The 22,258-nt window shown below is 41.1% G+C and overlaps 1 protein-coding gene across 1 annotated transcript; it reads left to right on the forward strand.

The window, feature by feature from the left end:
- Positions 1–9,979: 9,979 nt before the first annotated feature.
- LOC308379181 (scavenger receptor cysteine-rich domain-containing protein DMBT1-like) lies at positions 9,980–15,069 on the forward strand (the record flags this gene model as incomplete). The annotated part of the gene is made up of 8 exons (XM_080856239.1): positions 9,980–10,040; positions 10,204–10,357; positions 10,535–10,740; positions 11,719–11,866; positions 12,563–12,765; positions 14,208–14,352; positions 14,708–14,899; positions 15,045–15,069. 8 exons carry the CDS (start codon positions 9,980–9,982, stop codon positions 15,067–15,069), a joined length of 1,134 nt encoding a protein of 377 aa, XP_080712365.1.
- Positions 15,070–22,258: the final 7,189 nt, after the last annotated feature.

Here is a 22,258-nt window from a genome sequence, read left to right on the forward strand (position 1 = left end):
ATGGTTGCAGTTTGATTCCATTTAGCCAAGCGGAAATTTAGCTCATATATCAGATCGGACAAAAGCATGCACTGCGCTTTACTTTGAACAGGAAAAGGGAGAGCAGGGATTAATTAAATGCGTTGTGTTTTTTGTCCACAAGGAAAGCTTTGCATCTAACAAACCAGACGCAGGGTGTTAATCTCAGCCACCACCAATTGCTTAATAACGTAATCCATGTTCCTTTCCAATAAGAGTTCACTGCCCTCCTCCTCCATGAGTGTGTATGTGTGTGTGTGTGTTTGTGTGTGTGTTTATGTGTGTGTGTGTGTGTGTGTGTGTGTTTGTGTTTGTGTGTGTGTGTTTGTGTGTGTGTTTATGTGTGTGTGTGTGTGTGTGTGTTTGTGTTTGTGTGTGTGTTTATGTGTGTGTGTGTGTGTTTGTGTGTGTGTTTATGTGTGTGTGTGTGTGTGTGTGTGTGTGTGTTTGTGTTTGTGTGTGTGTGTGTGTGTGTGTGTTTGTGTGTCTTATGTCTGACCCTAACTTAGGTGAGCGTGGCACAGTGAGGTCTATTTCATCTGATTAAGGGTAGAAAGATGAAAGAAAAGGTGGCGTGTGTTTAGGTGTGTGTGTGTGTGTGTGTGTGTGTGTATGTGATACAGTTTTGAGGGATGGATGGCAGGCGGGCAAATGTTGGTTTTAAGGGATATTGTGCATAGCATTTATAGACAACGTATTTATTATGTATTATGTGGTCTTCAGTATATAAATAACAACTGTATTTATCAACAACATCTAATGTATTTTATAATTATTATGTGTGTATTCACAATGAATGTATTCACAATCACTTATTTATTTTAACAACTAGCTATTGCAATGACATATTATTTATTCATGACTTTTTTTATTACAACAAAATCATTCATATGAAAATCACAGAAACTGTTGATGTAAGCCTGCACAGGTCTAAGGATATGCATTCTAATTCAAAACAATGGCCAGTACAGAATTGAGGAGAAACTATGAGATTGGAAACAAATGCCACCTATACAATCTCATAGAAGTCCTATATGGATCTATACAGAATAGCAGTTAAAAGGTAACTACTGTTTTGCAGTATTGTATATGTGTGTGTCTGACATGGCTGCCCTACATGTTTTTTAGATGGGCTGTACTTTAAACTTTAACCTTAGTGAAACTCCTCGAGGCATTGCCATGTAGAATGCAAAGTAGCCTAATGCCTGATATGTTAACGGAAGTCATTCTTGCCGCCATGCCCTGTTGTATGTAACTTCCACAGGTCTTAAAACTACTGTTTTGTAGTGTTGTATATGTAGGCGGCTGACTTGGCTGCTTTCAGTGTCTTTTAAGATGGGGTGTACTTTGAAGCAGGCTTAGTGAAGTACATTTTGCAGGATAAGAGAGCGCTCAAAGTGCTGTTATTCAAACTAGTTCTATTTTCTGTAACATTTTTTTTTACCATACTGAGTGTCCCCTCTGAAGAGGCATTACTATGTGGAATGCAAAGCAATGCCTTCATCAGTCTAGCCAGCTGACTAAAGCGCTCACCTTTCCCTACAAGGCCCCAGAGTCTGCCCACTCAGTCAGTTCCTCTCTCAGCTTATCAATATCAAGTCTCAAATGAGGAAACAAGCACCCTAGCCTTGTCACTACTCAGTATGAACAAATTTGTAAACTTCTTATTAGTAGGGTTACTTAAAACATGCTGAATGTACTTCATTCTTATAAAAATCTTTGCTCAGTTAAGTGACTTAAAAGCAATAGCCTGCGCAGAAAGATCAACTGCGCAATAGAATGTTTGCCAGATTGACAAATTAGTTGAAAATGGTATAGTGTATTTATTGTGTACACACTATATGCGTAGGAATGCGTTGATCCGTCAAGGTTGACGGATCCCCATTCAAAGTGAATGATAGGTTGCTCAGACACGTTGCAAATCCTCTCAGACGTATTTTTCAGTTACAATAATTGGGTTTGTACATTGTAGTGTATATTCCTCTGTAACTTTCAAAAAATATAAGCAAAAAAAAGTCAAACAAACTACTTTAGGTACAAATATACGACCATCTACTGAGATTTGTCCGCCATTTCTTTTTTTTAGGGAGCTTCGCGGTTTTGAGACGTGACCATATGCGTGATTTGATGCGTGTTGTCGTCTTTGCATTAAAGGCCATTTTATTGGCTGACGCTTGCGTCATTCTAATTGCGTCATTCTCATTGCGTCATTCTCATTCTCGTTTATTTTCTGAAATTCTTCTGAAATGTTACTTACGCGACTTCATAAAAACAACGTAAGGGAAACGCTTCCGCTGCATTCCCGCACGCTTGTAAATGCGTTCATAAGCAGCCAAAGTCTTCTCAGCTGTGTTCCTCCGGATTAGTTTCTTAAATTGATGCACGTTCTCGTTAAAGTGGATTTGCATACATACACGCCCCGCCAGCTCCTTATTAGGGCACGCAATCGTAGAAACGTGTGCTGTCGGAATCTCCCGAATCCACACGAAAGCACCTCGTAAGGCAAGTCATGTCTAAGCGGAAAGCGAGCAAAAAACGCATATTTAACTTAACCGTTGCAGACATGGAGGTACTGCAGGATACTGTATATGAGAATGAGAGGGGTGGATGACTGGTATTTAAAGCAGACTTTGATCTTGAGGAGTCCCCTCCTTTTCAACAAAAAGGTATTATATTTCTTGAGTGCATACAGAGCAAGTGATTTACTAAAGACGTTTAATTTTAATTAGTTTTAATTAATTAATTAATTTTATTGTAATACATCCATTTGAAGGTGTGCATCCTCGATTCTGTTCAGTGCAGCCACATTATTGGATCACGGTCCATTTTCTTATATTGAATTCCAGCAACATAGTCATACCTCACAACACACTGCAGAGTGTCTTTATGAATGCGTCTCTATAGATAGCTCTGCATACCCACGGGAGTGATAACCCAAACGTCTATCAAATCAGCTTCTACAGGACCACTTGGAAACCGGAACACAATCCCCCTGTTGTGGGAAGCCATTTCATTTTTGTGAGATTGTTTCCTTAGGGGTTTACGAAGTACACTACTATTTCAACTGCACACAAGCCAAATGTAACCCATGGGAACTCCCATTTATTTGGCTGCGGAGAGCAAAACTCCAAACTCTAATGTCACAGTGGCTTTATAAAAGACTTTACTGAGGAGTAATGCCTAAGGCCATCAGTCCCATAGGTCTTTGTTAATTGGACCTCTGCTTCTCCCACAAGGCAAAAAGGGGAACATGTGATGGAAAGGATTAGCCTCGATGGATAGCTTCATTAGCTATGAACGTGTTTGTGTGTGTATGCATCCTTCTGTGTGTGTGTGTGTGTGTATGCGTATGTGCGCTCGTGTGTGTGTGTGTGTGTGTGTGTGTGTGTGTGTGTGTGTGTGTGTGTGTGTGTGTGTGTGTGTGTGTGTGTGTGTAGCTGCCTCTACCATCACCTAATTACTGATGCAGGACAGGTGATAATGGAGAAGTTCAATAGGCCATCCATCTCCTGCTTAATCTCGTCTTACTCATCTTGGGTTCTGTTCACGCTTGGGTTTCCTCCCAGGCGTGCAATTATGGCCGAGGCAGAGTGGTAAAATGTCAACATCAGGGGTGTGCTTAAAGATGCAAATCCATTACAAGTGAGGCCCATTTGCTAGGACCCATGTTAGGTCATGGGTCAGATACTGTGACCTCGGTGCTTTTCACTGAACCCACTGAGTCGATTGGGTTTACAACCCCCCTCAATGTATGAACACACACACACACACACACCCACACACACACACACACACAAATCAAACACATACACACCGGCACATGAGATGAGCCAGCTACGGCCTAAGAATGATGCAATCGTACAGAAACCTCCTATCCCTACCCCCAAATGCGCTACAGTTGTTTTCATTCAAGGGAAATGCTATGGCATAGGCTATTATTGGCCTTATAATGGACGTTTAGAGTGTCATTCCATTTTGGCTTCAGGCAGTGTAGACTCCTGACTCCTGAATATTATGCAAGTGAAATGGCCGCCGATGTGTGAGACTCCCGTGATGTGAAACAGAGCAAACACTGCCTTGACCTTGTCCAATATTTTTGTATAACGGAACATCTCTCTGGCCGTTATCCCCATCTTAATTATTATTCATTGTTAATCGGCGCTCTGCCCTCTTATGCGATCATTTAAAGGCTGTGCTTCCTAACTCGTCCTTTTAGTCTGTGGCTCTTATCTACTGCTTCGCTCACAGATGGTTGTGTATTATGTGTGTGTCGGAAAGTGATGGAGACTGTGTTTTTGAGTGTGAAAGAGAGTGACCATCCACTGTTCCTGTGAAAAATAACAGCTTGATACAGCATTACAGCTGGCTTGTTGATGTCATTCACAGCTTTACAACAAGATGGAGGCAAAAGGTACAAAAACAAAACCATTTCCTCTTTGCACCTTTGAAATAGAATGGCAGACACAATTTAGTTTGCACACCTTCACTTTAAGAGCTGGTTTGGAGATTGTTATTGTGCTGCATGGCAATGGTTTATCACAACAAGACCTGTAAGATGCATCTGACATTGTAAAGCCTATTACATCGAAACGACATATTTCATCTAAATACTGTATGTAAAAATGTATGTGTCATTTGGATACACCATCCTAAATCCTCATGAATGTCGTCGTAAAAACTAAATGACCCTTTATTATTCTGTTATTATTACATCCAAAAATGAATAATTTAGTATTTTCATTATTCTGTGTTTCAGTGGATTTAATTCAGCCAGTCCATTGGTTTTAGGATAAAAACGTGGTTTGGCCCCATTACCCCTTACCAACTATAATATATTTAAAGGTAAATGAGGCAAAAGAATAAGGGGTTTTGATTGTAGTGTAGGCAGGGCCATCCTGTACGAACGCACCTCTACATGCAGAAGAGCGACCAAAATGTCAATGCCAACTAGCCCCAAAGACAAACACTCAAGTGATAATGCAGGTGAGCAAGGAGATGGTGCACAGCAGTAGACAAGGCTGGAGATGGTGCACAGCAGTGGACAATGCTGGAGATGGTGAACAGCAGTGGACAATGCTGGAGATGGTGCACAGCAGTGGACAATGCTGGAGATGGTGCACAGCAGTGGACAATGCTGGATTGGCCTCTACACCCTGGTGAGGAGCTTGTGCTCCCTTCACCTTCCTTCTATCTTTCTAGATGCCAGGGGTTTTCAATTGGTTTTGTCCCAGGAACCACCTGTTCAGACTAGACAGTGTAGACTCCTGACTCTTGAATATTATGCAAGAGAAAATGGCCGCCGATGTCATATGTTCCTTCACTTTCCTTCTGTCTTTCTAGGTGACAGGCGTTGGATAGGCAGGTCTGAACTGGAGCCATGTACAAACAGAAGAATCTCCTCGACTGGACTTGGATGTCACGCTCCAAGTAATATTCGCAGTGTCCACTAGATGGCAGAAACGGACACATCCTGAGTCTCCTCAGGCCATTTAAAACAGGTCCCTGTTGTGCCGGTGCGATCTCAATAGTCACTTGTATTGTTTCCAGTTTGTGTTCACTGTTTCTGCTGCAAGCTGATCTCAGTTATCATTCTGGTGGTTTCTAGCACTAGTTTATTGTTTCTCTCCTTTTGTATTGTGTTCATCTTTGTTCCACCTCTCTCAAGGAGTGTAAATAAGGACTAACCTACTAAACTGGTCAGCTAGGATGTTTCAGATTGAGGTCTTTAGGAGTTGCCCTCTCCTTGTCATTCTCGGGGAGGTGTCCTTTTTTACAGCACAACCAAAACAGCATTCTGGTAAAGAGGCTTGATTTAGCAGTTCAAGTTGGCCTTGAGACCTAATGAAATGTGTCTATTATAAAGGTCAATGCCATTAGGACGCTGGGCTATTTTAGATGATCAATGAAGCGTTAAAAGGTCGAGAGTGAGACTGATGAACCCTGGAATCTGGGAGTGGCTTTCATCCAAGTTGTGTTGCTAGACTGGACATTTCCACAAATAGAAAAAAATGATTCGTGACTCAGTCTTTCCTGTAGCTACTTGGCTTATTGTTCGTACAAAGTTGAGCAAGTTTGGACAGTCTCCAGTGTGGAAACAGGACAGATAAGGCAAGTGTCTGCTGGCAGAGTCTGTTGGTCTGTCATCATGGCGGTTAACATCATGCTGGTTGCCCTGCTGGTTGAGTACATGACAGCTACTGGGTTCCATTGATTGATTGGTTGATTGCAATCCAATACACTGGTTGCCCCCATAGAGTTTATGATTGCTACTGGGTTTGATTGACTGATTGCTGTTACTGGCTGAATTAGCACCATAGGCTCTGTCCTTCCCTGGGCTAAGGGCTCCTGATGAGGACCGAAGGCCTGAGTTGGTCTCCTTCCCTGGGCTAAGGGCTCCTGATGAGGACCATAGGCTCTCTCCTTGCCTGTGCTACGGGCACCTGATGAGGACCGAAGGCCTGGGTTGGTGCGGGTTAGCAGCTTAACTGGGACTGCTACTCTGGCTCATGCTGCAAGAGTACTGCTGTCCTTGCCTAGCTGGTCTTGTCCGTAGCTGCTCTTGCTGGTTTTGTCCGTAGCTGCGTTGCCTAGCTGGTTTGCTTCTAGCTGCCTTTGTCTCAAATGGTTTGGTCTTTTTATAATTGTTCCTCCCCTCTGGAATTGTCAACTGCAGTTAAAGTGCTTTGGTTGTTGGTTGTTGGTTGTGTGTTTATGTTTGCTTGAGGATGTTGTAGGCGGCGGTAGGCAACTCTACCACCAGAGAGGCTAAGCAGAGGAGTTTGAATTTCAGTGACGCGCAATAAACAAATACAGGGTCCGCTGCTTTTAGGTTTGATTTCTCGTTCTTAGATTTATTGTTTGAAACAAGCATCAGGTTTACAGATGATATTCCCAGTGGATTGACTTGACAGTCAACAAAAATGTGATCTCCTTCTCTCCTTCTCTCACCCTCTCTCCATACTCCATACTACCTCACCGGTGCTCAGGTGCCTATATCCATTCATACATTTCTCACGTGACGTGCCCACAGTCCCACGAGTGTCAGAATAAAAGCTTTTAGTGCAAAACGTCAATAACCACTAAAGGACCTGAAACATGGCCGCTTCAGATGTGGCCCTACTAATTGTATGTATTCCTTCTGGTTCTTCTGGTCCTGTACGGTTCTTCTACGGTGCAGGACCCAAATGCACACACACGATTTGCAAGGATCTAAAAAGGACTTTAATCAACTCAGAAGTCGGGCACGGAATCAAAAACAGAGAACTCGAGAGCAAACCATACAGCACATACAATGCGACAAAGACCGATAGAGGCAGAGGGAAAACAAGGGTTTAAATACAAGAGGGTAAACCACATAGCAAGACACAGGTGAACTAAACAAGGGAATTAACAAGACTAATAATTGGGAACAGGTGAGGGGTGGAGACACAGGAACACAAGGCAAGGGTACACGCTGGAACACATGGCAGCAGGGTACTGTTCGGCGTCACTCGCTAAGCGGTTTAGCGAGCTAAATTCCAGGCTAAAAAAAGACAACAACGCTTTAGCGGATTCGGCGTAGCAACTTTTGCTCAATTTCCATGGTAATTAATCGCTTAGCCCTAGCCTGCTCCAGGGCAGGCTAAGCAAAGTTTAGCTGGCTAAACTTGCCACACCCACGCCAAAAGGAGGGATCCCATTGACAAGGAGTCAGTTTGATTAGCGTAGGAAGAGTTCTTTGCGATCGCCAAGAAGATCCATTTTTCCATCATGATGAGTTCTTGTATGAGCGCTACCGATCCACCCGACAAGGAATAATTAATTTAGAAGACCTTCTCGAGTCATTTATTGCATACACCACCGTCAAACATTGAATGTCATCACTTTCTGCGAGTGGTAGCCTTCATTTTTGTAATGTCGGCGATGCGGAGAACAAAGCACTCATAATTATATGACAGTGGTAGCCTAATGTACAGTTGAGACATTGGTACAGTTGATAAACCCGAAATAACTCTCATGTGCAGCCTGAGACGTAATTTTTAGTTTGCACATGAATACTAACGTTTTCTTTGATCCCAGGAAATTTGAGCAAATAACCCAAATAGATATTGGCTAAAGTTGTTTTACCTACTTTAACTTACATCATTGCAATCGTTTAGTTTTGCAAACGTGTCTAGTGTTTGTGCGGTAGTGAATGGTGGATGGTGGAGGTGGATGGTAAGGTGGGTGCATGATAAGAAGAGAGAAATAGACACAATTTCTTTTCATTGCTTAAATGTATTGAATCTCTTATTAATACATTCACATTTAGTCATTTAGCAGACGGTTTTATTCAAAGCGATTTAAAACTACAATTCCTACGAGGGTGAGGGGAGTCGAAACGGTGATCTACAGCATGCAAGCCATACGCTAAACCCGCTGCACCATAGTACCATTCTGATTGGGGAAAAGATGTCACGTATTATACATCTTATAGACAGTTTCTTATATTGCTGTGGTAGCCGCGGGAGTGTTGAATTTTGACATGATTATGGTCTTGAATTCTTCATAACGCGTTCATGATCATATCCTGCGTTATCGGAGAAAAAAAATAGTCTTTTTCTTTGAGTTTAGACCATTGTACCTTTCAAAAATATCATGGTTTTGGGGATCGACCTTTCTTGCCTTTTGAAGCAAGACGTGCACGCGCAATTTAGCTGACAAGATAAATTAACTTGAGGTTAAAATAAATTAGCGCCCGTCGCCAGACCGGCTTGGCCTGTTCTCATTTAGCGAGCTAGTTAATCTCCAGTTGCGAGCTAAATTAATTATCTTAGCTTCAGTCGTACGCCGAACAGGGCCCAGGTCCATGTGTCTAGTCCTTTGTGCTTCCTTACAAAGGACTAGACACAGGAAGTTTAAAAAGGCACATATTATTATTATTATTATTATTATTATTATTATTATTATTGTTTGTGTTCTTTTGCTATTTTTGTCAACATAAGATTTTTAACAGAAACACATCTCCTGCTTCTTAGTAGAACGACCCTGAATGCCTTTTGGGTTATTGGTAATGGTTTAAGGTAAAACATTTCCTTGGGTGAAATTCCCAGGGAGGTGCTGTTAGATCTTTTAAACAGGTTCATGCCCTACAACACAGCCACTTGCCACAAACGTATTATGCACACAGCCCACTAAGTAGGTTAGTCTAACGGGAAAACATATGTCATCTATTGTACCTTTAAATACTTTACATTGTTCCACGTTTTGTGCAGTTATTTTAATACTTTCAGTTGCACTCGGTCTCTTCCTAAAGGTTACTGCTGACACATTGAAGCAGATCACAGAAGAGTATAAAAAGGATTAGATGAAGGAGAAAGACACACGATAATGACTAAAAGTGTTTTTAAAGGGGTAAATGATTGGCTGTGTTATCAGTTAATTGAAATCCACTGGTTCTGCAGTCTATGACACACTCATACCCTTGGTGACTTTCCTGCTCGATTATTGCCACAATGTTTACTGTCACTTTGTTTCCTAACATTGTGCAATGTGGCCTGCCCTCGATGCTAGCGACCGCTATCTGGGCTCTGAACTGGGCATGACATAACCTGTCCTCACAGGAGAAGTTGACCATTTTGTCACATTTTGAATTGCCTGTCAGCCTGGTGTGGTGCCTTTCTCACCCTAGATGAAATGATTAGACCCCTAAATGGGTAGCTTCTGATCACTATATTTAGAATGCCTGCTACCCCCTCCAACAACCCCCCCCCCTTCAGCTACTGTGATCTGACCTTTGACCTGCCAACTCATCCTTTCAGTGAACCATCCAAGAGTGCAGTTATCTCTTTGTGTCATCTTCCGCCAGTTTACTGCCAAGTGTGTTTCAGTAATCCGTTATTTCCCAATCGTTACAGATGTCATGAAATGGTATAAAATGATCAGCAGACAGGACCGTGAGGCACATCCATCTGCTGCGGAAGGCGATACCCTGAAGTGAACCATGGACATCCGAACAGTAGCTTTCATTCTCTGCACTCTCCTGGAAATAACCAACACTCACGGTACGGTGCCCCTACACCCTTAAAAATCAGCCATATGCAATTCAGAGCTGAGTTAATTGAATTCGGACTTAATTATGGTATTGCAAGTAAATTGCGGTGACCTTGTCAGCTGCTGTAGAGACTACATAATGCATGTGTTTTGAATTGTGTATACGTCCACTAGGGGCAGCATTGCCATGCGGTGGTGTACTCAATGAGCCCAAAGGTGAATTCTTCAGCCCCAACTACCCTGATCCGTACCCCCACGACGCCCACTGCACCTGGAGCATCCAGAGCACAGGAAACCGCATCATAGAGCTCAGATTCCCGTTCGTGAAGTAAGTCAGCCGTGAAACACGGACACACTCATTTTAAAGAGGGAATACCACAGCCAAGATTCGGTGCTGTGTTTGATATTGTTAAGGCCTTAACACAGACTGGTGTCAGTGAAGCAAAGCAACCTTGTGATCAGTAGTATATCCTCCTTATGCCTCTCTTTGTCTGTCTGTTTTTAGTCTGGAGTATGTGAACTGGGATGCAGACTGCAGGTTTGACGCTGTCAGTGTGTATGATGGACCCATGTCTGATGGCCGGTTGCTAAGCAGGATGTGTGGCAACCAAACTCGAGTCTTTAATTCCACTCGGAACGAGTTGACTGTGCTCTTCACCAGTGACTCCACCTTTCCTTACAAAGGATTCAATGCTAGTTACAGCTTTGTAGGTACGCTTAGAGGACAAAAAAGGCTTACATTTGGTTCAAAGAAAAGCCATCCTGATACACACTGTATCTATGTTGACAGACAGACATTCCTTATGTTCCTAGTTTGGGAATTTTATAAATTAATCATTCCCTTTTTTAATCTGTCACCCATAAACATTTATCTACTTTTACCTCAGTAAATAGTCTCTCACATCACCAAACATCGGTGTTTTGAACCAGATATGCACATCTGGTTGAAATACAATCCACAGTAGTATACTATAAAGCTTTTTTATACTTTATACTGTATTTTTAGCGACGAAAAAAAATGCAATAATTGTGCTTTTTACTTTATTACAATTCCTAAAGCCATGACTGCTATGATTCCAGCCACAGTTCTTGGCTGCAAGTCACTAATGAAATGAACTGCCACCCTTGACCCCTGCAATCTTTTAAATTGACTGCGTGTCAATTAGGGTGCATTATAAAACTTTCAGGATGGAATTTAAGCACTTTTATTCTGGCTTGTTTGATTCATAATGTGTATCACCTTATCAGACCGCAAAATGTTATGGCCACTTTAAAAAAAAAAATATTTTACTCTTGCAGATGTTCCAGTTCTGCCAGGTAAAGTAAATTCCTGACTTGAATATTTAATCCATGACACAACATTTGAATTAAAATTGAAATGTTATTAAAAATCTTCTTTTTCCCATCCACTGAAAAGAGTATCCAAATACAGGTATGGAATCTCACTTCTTTCATATTCATATTCTTTCATATTCTTATGATCATTTGGATCCATGATCCATGATTCTGTTCACAGCCATTCATTTTCTTTGTTCCTTTTTTACAGATATAATTAGGCCAACCCCGGATCCTAAAGGTAAACCCAGAAATACGCAAATCCTACTGTCATGATTTATGAACATTTTTGAATGCGACCAATCCAAATGTATTGTATTAATGTACTGGTACACATTGTATTCACATCTGAAGATATGAAATGTGGTGGCGAGCTGACTGAGCCCAAAGGGGAATTCTTCAGCCCTAATTACCCCAAACAATACCCCAGCAAAGCTAAATGCACCTGGAGCATCAAGAGCACAGGAAACCGCATCATAGCACTCACATTCCCTGAAGTAAAGTAAGTGGCCGTTTCTTGTCACTGTTTGTTTCGACCCGGCTTATGAGCCGCAACATAAATTGGAGACGGACTACAGAGTGTACAAAAATAGAGTTTATTTCTCTACCACAAAAATAGGGGATAAAATAGTGACTGCAAAACACCAGCATCAACCGCATGGTGTTCACCAACCTCCAAAGCATGGTGAGAATGCAAAACCTTCTGATAGCAAACAGCTGTCATCCTCACCTCCTCAGGTGTGGGCAATCAGGCTGATTATGCCCATTCACCACCCAAAGGCTGTGGCACTGCCACTTCAAAGCCAGTAGGGGTGTAGAGGGGCGTAACACTGTTCTTGTGGAACATTTGAACAGGAGCTCATTTCCTGATTAAATGGATATGTCATACTGTGTCATTTGTGTACAAGTGGGCATGACTGTAATCTATTACACTTTATTGTTCCTCGCAGCCCTCAAGCTGTCCATTCTGTGTTTGCACTCAAAACAATGTTTGTCCGTTGTCCCCATTCCTGGCTCTGTAATGGGAAACAAATATAGTGGCTCGGAGAGAGCCAAGCAAAATGGTGTAACGTGATTGGCTGTTGAGCTTGAATTTCAACACCCCGCCAGAACTGTGTACTCCACCGTTGATGTCTCATTTGGTCTCAGAACATCTCTTAGTTTTATCTCCTTCTCTCTTCTGCCCCCCTGTGGTCAGCCTGGAGCCAGACTGGTTGAAGGACTGCCGGTTTGACTCCGTTAGTGTGTATGACGGCCCTGCTTCTGACGACCGCTTGCTCGGCAGACTCTGTGGCACACAAAACTGCCACTTTAACTCGACTAGGAACGAGCTGACGGTCGTCTTCTCCAGTGACTCCAGCACAACTCTCAGTGGCTTCAAAGCAGAATATAGCTTCATTGGTATGTACATGTATGTTCTCCCTATGTGTATTGTTTTTATTGTGATTCATGTATATGTTTGTGAGTTAAGTGTATAAGCTACTGGATGACCTTAATTTCCCTCAGGATCAATAAAGTATCCATCTATCTATCTATCTATCTATCTATCTATCTATCTATCTATCTATCTATCTATCTATTTATCTACAGAAATGTGATGAATTCTTGTTCTGAGCTAACTTAACTACTGCCCGTTGGGCCTGGCACTCTTTGATTGGGTGTCAGGCTTAATACCAGCTCAATGCAGCACAGACACGGTATTAAAGAAGAGGATAGGACAAAGTGTGGACAAAATGATTTATATAGATCATATTTGTTGTTTTAGAATGAAGGGGAGGCTACAAAGGTCCACCGTCCTACCTTTATGGAGGAGGTCTGCCTAAAACGTATAAGAATCACACTTGTCATATACAATACTTTCATAGTAAAATAGCATAATACCATGCACTGTTATCGTATATACTTCAATACATTAACAGATTTGCATTTTTTTATTTCTCTAAATGTCTAAATGTTTGTACATCTCCTTGGCAGTGTATTTACTCAGTGGTTGTTTAGAGTGTTTTTAATTAGAGAACAGTGACATAATTACATGTTGAGATACAAAGCAAACAACATGGTGCAGTTCGTTACCTACTGAGTGGGGATATTTCTGTATACTGTATTTTATAATACCTTCCTCTCTATCAAATTCACAGCCCAATTTCTGAATCTAAGATTTTAAAGCTCCTTGAAATTATTTTTAGATTAAGGAATTCCAGTGAACATTTTTTTAACACTCCGGCCTTTTTACTTTACAGATGTCCCCAGTTTATCAGGTATGTCTTCCAACGCGTACAACATCCCCCTTGCTATAATAGGAACAGTCATTAGTAGAAACTCAACACTGATTTGTACCCATGTCTCTCTCTCTCACAGAATATCCAACCCCAGGTAAAATATCACTGCTCTTTCATAGTGACTGCTTCTGCCTCAATACTATATGTGTTTGAACCTATGTATTACAGAGAATGTTGCCAGTAGTATAGTCAAGCATGGGTTATAGCGCACAAAGATAAATGCGCAAAAAGGAGGCTGGACACCTTATAAAGTGGTAAGAAAGAACATTTATGAATGGCTGAAGAGCGTTAAAGAGAATACAAAATACTCTTTCTCCCTCTAGTGGTAGAAAGAAAGATTGCATTCTAAGACAGTCATACCCTCAACACTAATTTGCCTTTATTTATTTATAGTTCCTACGGAGGACCCAGCAGGTAAAAAGTATTCAAGTATTCATAAGAATCTTTTAAAGAGTATGTCACAAAGTTTATATGTATTTATACATTTGGTGACATTTTAATAAATACTGTCACATACTGTATTTTTTTCATATTTTTTTTTATATATACTTCATGACATTTTAGAAACTTGTGGCAGCGTGCTTGAAGAGCCCAAAGGTGAATTCTTCAGCCCCAACTACCCTGAATCTTACCCCAACAAAGCCAGCTGCACCTGGAGCATCAAGAGCACAGGAGACCACATCATAGTGCTCAGTTTCCCCTACATACAGTAAGTCAGTCCTAAACTTTGTCCATCCACCTCCCACCTAGGAAGGACTAGCGTTGACAAACCATGCTCACTGGTCTCGAAACAGTAAAGTGTTATGAATAAATGTGTCTATTTAAAATGTAACCATCAAAAATAAGTGCCCATTATGTTATGATGTTAGGTCTCTTTCTAGAGAAAGCAGAACACCATATGCATGTGTGCACTGTGTTGTACTAGCTAAGTCCCCTGTATACTCAGGGGGAAAAAAGGTTGGCCCCCAATTGCAACTGCTTAATTCTCACTTTGATCCATGGTACAACTCTCTCATTCCTACTGATGTCAATGCATCCCCCTTCTGATCTGTGTCCACTTGCAGTGTTGAATATAGGAACTGGGATGCAGACTGCAGGTTTGACGCCATCAGTGTGTATGATGGACCCGTGTCTGATGACCGGTTGCTAAGCAGGATATGTGGAAACAAAACTCTCCCCGTCAAATCAACAAAAAATGAGATGACCGTGCTCTTCACCAGTGACTCCACCCTTCCTTACAGTGGCTTCCATGCAAAGTACAGCATGGTTGGTGCGTTGGCAAAATACCCTCCTTAATGTAATACTTAAAACATTTCCTTGCATACCCTCGGTAGTATCAGCTTAGATATTTGGAAGCAGGTATAAATGCCATGTGTCGAACTCGTTGTTATTTTTCCTCAGTATTCTTGAGTCTGCGCCCTCATGAGATCTTTGGAGGACTGACATAAGTTTCTTCAGAAGGTCCTTATTTACATTTTTTTTTAATTGTTTTTGCAGATACGGCTCAATCAGCAGCTTGACGTGCCACTTTCATCCACATTCATCAGAAACAGAAACTACATATTTGCCCTTAGGCACCCTGCGTTCATCGCCACACCTGATTTGATTCAAAACTCATGACAACGCCCACTTAAGGATTCTATGCAATTACAACTTTACATTATATCAAGTCTTGGTTTATTCTGATGTTATGTCTGTTTTTACTTATTTTTCTCTTCTTTTATACTTCTTTTTGTTTCATAAACACTCAAATTCAAAAGCCAAGTGAGGAGATGAACACTAAATATTGACATGTCTAGAAATTATGATGTTTAACTGGAATAAAACTTTGCTTTCGTCAAAGTATCTTCCATGTACTTTTCTTTCAAACACAAGGGAACCCCAAACTTCTGAACGGTAGTGTATTGTAACTGCCCCCTGGCTGCAAGGGGTTTAGATGGGAACACACCAGCCTTGCTGCCATGGCATTGTTGATGGAGTTCAGAAAGGGTCACACATTCAGGTATACATAAGGTATAGTTACCACTGCAGACTCTTAGGCCTGTTTTTGACTCTTAGGTAGTCTGCCATGCCTTTATATTTTTGCATATATCACCTAACTAAAAACAAAGAGGCAAAAGTGGCATGTATGATTATATTATAGAAGACCTCAGCAATAATAACATGAGAGTAAAAGGAATGTAGTTAAAAAATTTTTTATTTGTCTTAAATCTAAACATTCCCTTACAAAAACATACTCCCCCATACGCCCCTCCCCATCATGGCCCAGCATATCTGTCTGTAGTATAGGGGTTCTCCGTAACTGGTTTGGCTGAGCTACGTGAGAAATAAAAGCAATTCAAATTTAGATTGTTGTTAAATCATTTCGATATGGTGGCACCATGACAACATTGACGGGGTTAGTCACAAGAGAAGATTCCCACAGGACAATCAAACAGGTTACCATAGAAGTTGCATTCCGGTTTTTAACTGACATCGTAGACATTATGGGCTGATGTCAGAACATGTTTCCATGCTTTTCATAAGGTAAGGGTACCTGTGATTTACCTGTGAGAAAGGGTCCTAGAAAGACAGTGCTGATATAGCTTTCCCCAAGATCACCATCCTTAGACTGCCTTAATATGACCTACGGTGTGATCACATCTTAATCTAAATCAATAAAGAGAAGCCTGTGGGATATTTATTACCAAGAAGACAATCTAGTTATTCATAAACATATTGATCATACGATCGAACATTAAATGACCTTCCAACAGCGGTTGTAAATCCCTATGACAACAGTGATTTCATACAAACATTTCCATTTGGGAGTCATTTTGGCTCCTTCCACCACTCAATAGCCTTAGGGAAGCAGTATTAGACCGGAAAGAATGTACAGATTGTAGTGTAATACATTTTGACATTTAGATTGACAGGGTAAGTCACAAGAGAACATTCCTAACGGAGAATCAAACAGGTTACCCAAGATCACCATCCTAAGACTGCAGAGGCCTATCATTGTACAATTGTACATTAGTTCAAGCATTTAGTTACAGTTTATGTTGTCACTGTATTACAACACACAGAAGTCAAACAGGAAATTGAAGTGAAAACAAGGAGCACATGTGAAACGTGAACGTTTTTATGGTCTGTGTAAATTTAGTGAGCATCACTATCTAATGCACAAAACAGTTCCTGTTTCAGCAACAGAAGTAATACGTCATGATATGAGCTACATCTGGCACGTTTCCATGGCGAATTCAAAATAACACAAGACAGTTCATATGAGTACCAGATCCTTTGCCTGGGTGACTATTTTTTTTCTGCTGAGTTTCCATGTTCATTGCAAGTCTCAAACTACACATGCATCCTGGTGGTTGTAGTCATTAGAGTAAAAAATACACAAATACATGCAAATACATTAGAGCAAGAAAACACCTTATGTTACCAAAAGCCCATTATGGCACAATGTTAAATCTTATACAGCCAAACCCTGTCTTTTTTGTTAAAAAAAAAATACAAAACAGATAAACATAGCTGGTGAGAGATAACCCTACCTGAGCCACTTCAGGCCATCTTCTCGTGCAGCTACTTCACAATTATTTTACCTTTGTGGCATGTGGTCACACTGGCCAATGTATCTTTCATTTTGTTCACAAAGAGATGTGCCTGTATGGATGGTGTTCTTTCATAGCCGCGATGTCTTCTCGCAGCTCTGTAGATCAGAAGTACAAACACCATTACATGGTTGCCAGCTGAAAGCCAAAGGGAAGCCAATTTTGCAATGTGTTGGTGAAGAATAACTTAAAATAGCAATTTTTCCGATTCTTAGGCTACTTGGGTTTCTGCATGCCTTTTCAGTAGTCAGATTGTTAGAATTCGACCAGAACTCATTAGTGCTGATTTAAAGTAACTTACCGCTGTAGCAGAAAAATGGTAAGACATCCAGGCAGTTTTGGTTAGTCCACTTTCCTGAGTCGGCTAGTGATGCAGCTACACAGTTCTGATCCCCGCTGGCATAATCCGGTTGTCCTGACTTCCAGTGTCTGAAAGATGAGTTGCTCTGGTCAGACCAGGTTCTCCCCCTGTACAGGCCAATCCATACCATCTCAGAGCCGGCCCGGTGGGCAATGATCTTGTTGTCAGTGGAGCTCCGTACACTGGCCAGGTCTGTGTGGTGCCGTCTGCAGTAACTCTGAGCATCGCTCCAGGTGGCAGGCTGGTCACTGAGGACATAGCTCGGACTCCCATTCTTATCTACCAGAAATAGGTAATATAATTAAAGAAGCACCTCTAGTTAGAAAAAAGCGAGAGTGAATTAAATACATAAAAGTAAAAAGTATTAATAGCACTTAATAGCAAATAATACCACACAGTGCCAAAAGGAGTTTGCCGAAAGTGTGCTGTAAATAATACAAACTTATATGTGTGAATAAGTTTACGTATATGTAAGTTTGACCACATTTGCAATCCTATGTAGGTGGAGTGAGCTACCCATAACTGACTTGGACTGTGTTCAGACCACCTAAAAACAGTCCGGCTTTAGCATTGAGCGTTGTCACATAAAAAAAGCGTCATCAAGGAAAGTGAATTAAATACATAAAAGTAAAAAGTATTAATAGCACTTAATAGCAAATAATAGCACACAGTGCCAAAAGGAGTTTGCCGAAAGTGTGCTGTAAATAATACAAACTTATATGTGTGAATAAGTTTACGTATATGTAAGTTTGACCACATTTGCAATCCTATGTAGGTGGAGTGAGCTACCCATAACTGACTTGGGCTGTGTTCAGACCGCCTAAAAACAGTCCGGCTTTAGCATCGAGCGTTGTCACATTTGTTTCGAATGGGTTCTGATTCTTCTGTTTATTGGTTTGTTTTCTACCTCATTTGTCATTTGCTTTGGATAAGTGTGTTTGCCAAATGCTCTAATGTAAAATGTTAATATGTATATGTATGTATGTGTATATATATATATATATATACAGCCGCGGAAAAAATTAAGAGACCACTTCAAAATTATCAGTTTCTCTGGTTTTACTATTTATTGGTATGTGTTAAAGTAAAATGTACATTTTAGTTTTATTCTATAACCTACTGGCAACATTCCTACCAAATTTCAAATAAAAATATTGTCATTTAGAGCATTTATTTGCAGAAAAATGACAATTGGTCAAAATAGCAAAAATGATGCAGTGTCTTCAGATCTCGAATAATGCAAAGAAAACAAGCTCATATTCATTTTTAAACTACACAATACTAATGCTTACACTTAGGAAGAGTTCAGAAATCAATATTTGGTGGAATAACCTTGATTTAAAATCACAACTTTCATGTGTCTTGGCATGCTCTCTACCAGTCTTTCACATTGCCGTTGGGTGACTTTATGCTACTCCTGGCGCAAGAATTCAAGCAGCTCGGCTTCTTTTCATGGCTTGTGACCATCCATCTTCCTCTTGATCACATTTCAGAGGTTTTTTATGGGATTCAGGTCTCGAAATTGGGCTGGCCATGACAGGGTCCTGATCTGGTGGTACTCCATCCACACCTTTACTGGCCTGGCTGTGTGGCATGGAGCATTGCCCTGCTGGAAAAAACACTTCTCAGAGTTGGGGAACATTGTCAGAGCTAAAGGAAGCAAGTTTTTCTTCCGGGACAACGTTGTACTTTGCCTGGCTGAGGTTTGTAAAAGACCATAAGGATTGAAAAAAGCGGACTGGAGGGTCTTCTAGTTCGTCTTCTCTGGTGAGTCCAATTTTCAGCTTTGCCCAACACATGGTCGTCTGATGGTTAGACGGAGACCTGGAGAGGCCTACAAGCCAGAGAGTCTTGCACCTACTGTGAAATCGGACTCATCAGAGAAGACGAACTTAGAAGAACCTCCAGTCCGCTTTTTCAATCCTTATGGTCTTTTACAAACCTCAGCCAGGCAAAGTACAATGTTGTCCCGGAAGAAAAACTTGCTTCCTTTTGCTCTGACAATGTTCCCCAACTCTGAGAAGTGTTTTTTCCAGCAGGGCAATGCTCCATGCCACACAGCCAGGCCAGTAAAGGTGTGGATGGAGTACCACCAGATCAGGACCCTGTCATGGCCAGCCCAATTTCGAGACCTGAATCCCATAAAAAACCTCTGAAATGTGATCAAGAGGAAGATGGATGGTCACAAGCCATGAAAAGAAGCCGAGCTGCTTGAATTCTTGCGCCAGGAGTAGCATAAAGTCACCCAACGGCAATGTGAAAGACTGGTGGAGAGCATGCCAAGACACATGAAAGTTGTGATTTTAAATCAAGGTTATTCCACCAAATATTGATTTCTGAACTCTTCCTAAGTGTAAGCATTAGTATTGTGTAGTTTAAAAATGAATATGAGCTTGTTTTCTTTGCATTATTCGAGATCTGAAGACACTGCATCATTTTTGCTATTTTGACCAATTGTCATTTTTCTGCAAATAAATGCTCTAAATGACAATATTTTTATTTGAAATTTGGTAGGAATGTTGCCAGTAGGTTATAGAATAAAACTAAAATGTACATTTTACTTTAACACATACCAATAAATAGTAAAACCAGAGAAACTGATAATTTTGAAGTGGTCTCTTAATTTTTTCCGCGGCTGTATATATATATATATATATATATATACTGTATATAATGCCAATGCTCACCGTCATAGCAAATAAACCTAATGAAGATTTTGCATGAAAACGTCAGCCAGGCTCCATAAAGAGTGGCTACACAGTGGCCTTGGTCTGTATAATCTTGGGAACTGTCCCAGTTCCTGTACTCTCCCGCTCCCTGGATGACCTCATCTTCAAGAGACCATCTCCAGCTGCTGAACAGGTCGTCGTACATGCCAATCCACGCGAAGCCATTGTAGCTGCCACTGGTCATGCCCATCAGCCTGTCCATGTCCTCGGTGTTGTCAACTGTGGCCAGGTCAGTGTATTTCTCTCTGCAGTGTTTCTGTGCATCCAGCCATGACTTTCGTTCACCCTCCAGGTGATACATACGGGGGGATGTGCCTGGTATTAACAAAAGGTCGTCAAGATAAAAAAAAGGGATCCATTTGTACTAACTGTCCATACAGGCAAAAGAAAAAGTCTACACCGGACGGATTATACAGCCCTAGCGCTTATTATTATAGCTCTGAACATACAGAACACAGTAAGCTTTATGGTTATTAAAACCGTATTCAAAATGAGCTGATAGTCTTCATTTATTGTGTGCAATAGGCTACATACGATCCCAGATCAAGGCCAAAAAAAAACATTATTTGTCATTTTTCACTATAGTACTAAATAACTAAAGTGTTACCAAATTTTCCATTTTGTTCATGTTACTCCTTCCACTATCTGAAGGGAGGTACCGTCAGTAATCTCTGGGAAGATGAGTAACAGTCAATTACTTTTACACCACAGCATGGTGGTTCACACAGTCACATTCCTGGCAATCAATTTTTGTGCAAAATGAATTTCAAATGCAGGCTATTCATATTTATTATTCATTGTTATTCATCAGTTAATCCAGTATTCATTTACTTTGGTGTTTATTATCATTCTTGCTTTATGTTACTCTAACTGTGCATTATTATTGATATATGTATTTCTTCTGTTGTTTATATCATTATAGAAACATGGTTATCACAGCATCTGAACGTGATGAGTGCCATCTTCATGATTGTGTGTGTGTGTGTGTGTGTGTGTGTCTGTGTGTGTCTGTGTGTGTGTGTGTGTGTGTGTGTGTGTGTGTGTGTGTGTGTGTGTGTGTGTGTGCAAGAAAACTTTCATTGGGAATTTGACCTTGTATCTGTTCTTAATGTAAAACATGTGGCGACTGTCACCTACTGAAACAGCCCTTGACTTCAATCAAATCTTAGATGGCACACTTATGCTTCATAAGACGATCCCTCGCCACTGCTTGTGCACTATATAAGCCAATCAACAAGGTCTGCTGCTTGTGCATCTGCGTCTCAATTCTCAACAACCTTTTGCTAGGATAAAGGACCATTGGGTGGGACCAAAAAATATCAAAGAAAAAATGTATGTAAGGCTGAACTCACCACTGTAGCATATAAAAGGAAGCGCTTTGTCACATGTTTCCAAAGTCCATCCCCCGGAGTCTCTGTACCACACAACCACACATTTCTGTTGGCGATATGTCCTCGAATCATCTGTTAATGTGCCCCAGAACGTGAAAGAGCTTCGGCTCATGTCGGACCACGCAGTTCTATGCAGGCCGATCCATGCGGCATCGTCTCCGACAATGCTGCTGATGATGTGGTTCTCCTTGTCGTTCTTCACACTGGCCAGGTCTGTGTGGTGTTCTCGGCAGTACTCTCGAGCTTCAGTCCAGGTCATGTATGTCTTTAGGAGAACATATCTCTCTGTATCGTTGCCTCTTTCTGGAATGAAAAAACAAAATCTGTTTTAGATTGAGCACTGCATCCTCATAGGGTGATTAATGCCAATGTAATGATGAATCGTTAATTGAAAATAAATATTAGTGTCCATATACCATCGTAGCAAACAGCCATTAAACCATAGTCACATTGAAAGTCGTTCCATTTTCCCATCCTGATATATACACAGAGCTCTCTCCCTTCAGTGTTGTCTGGCTGATCCCACCAGCCCCTAAAC

This window comes from Sprattus sprattus (assembly GCF_963457725.1).
Source record: "Sprattus sprattus genome assembly, chromosome: 18".
NCBI lineage: Eukaryota > Metazoa > Chordata > Actinopteri > Clupeiformes > Clupeidae > Sprattus > Sprattus sprattus.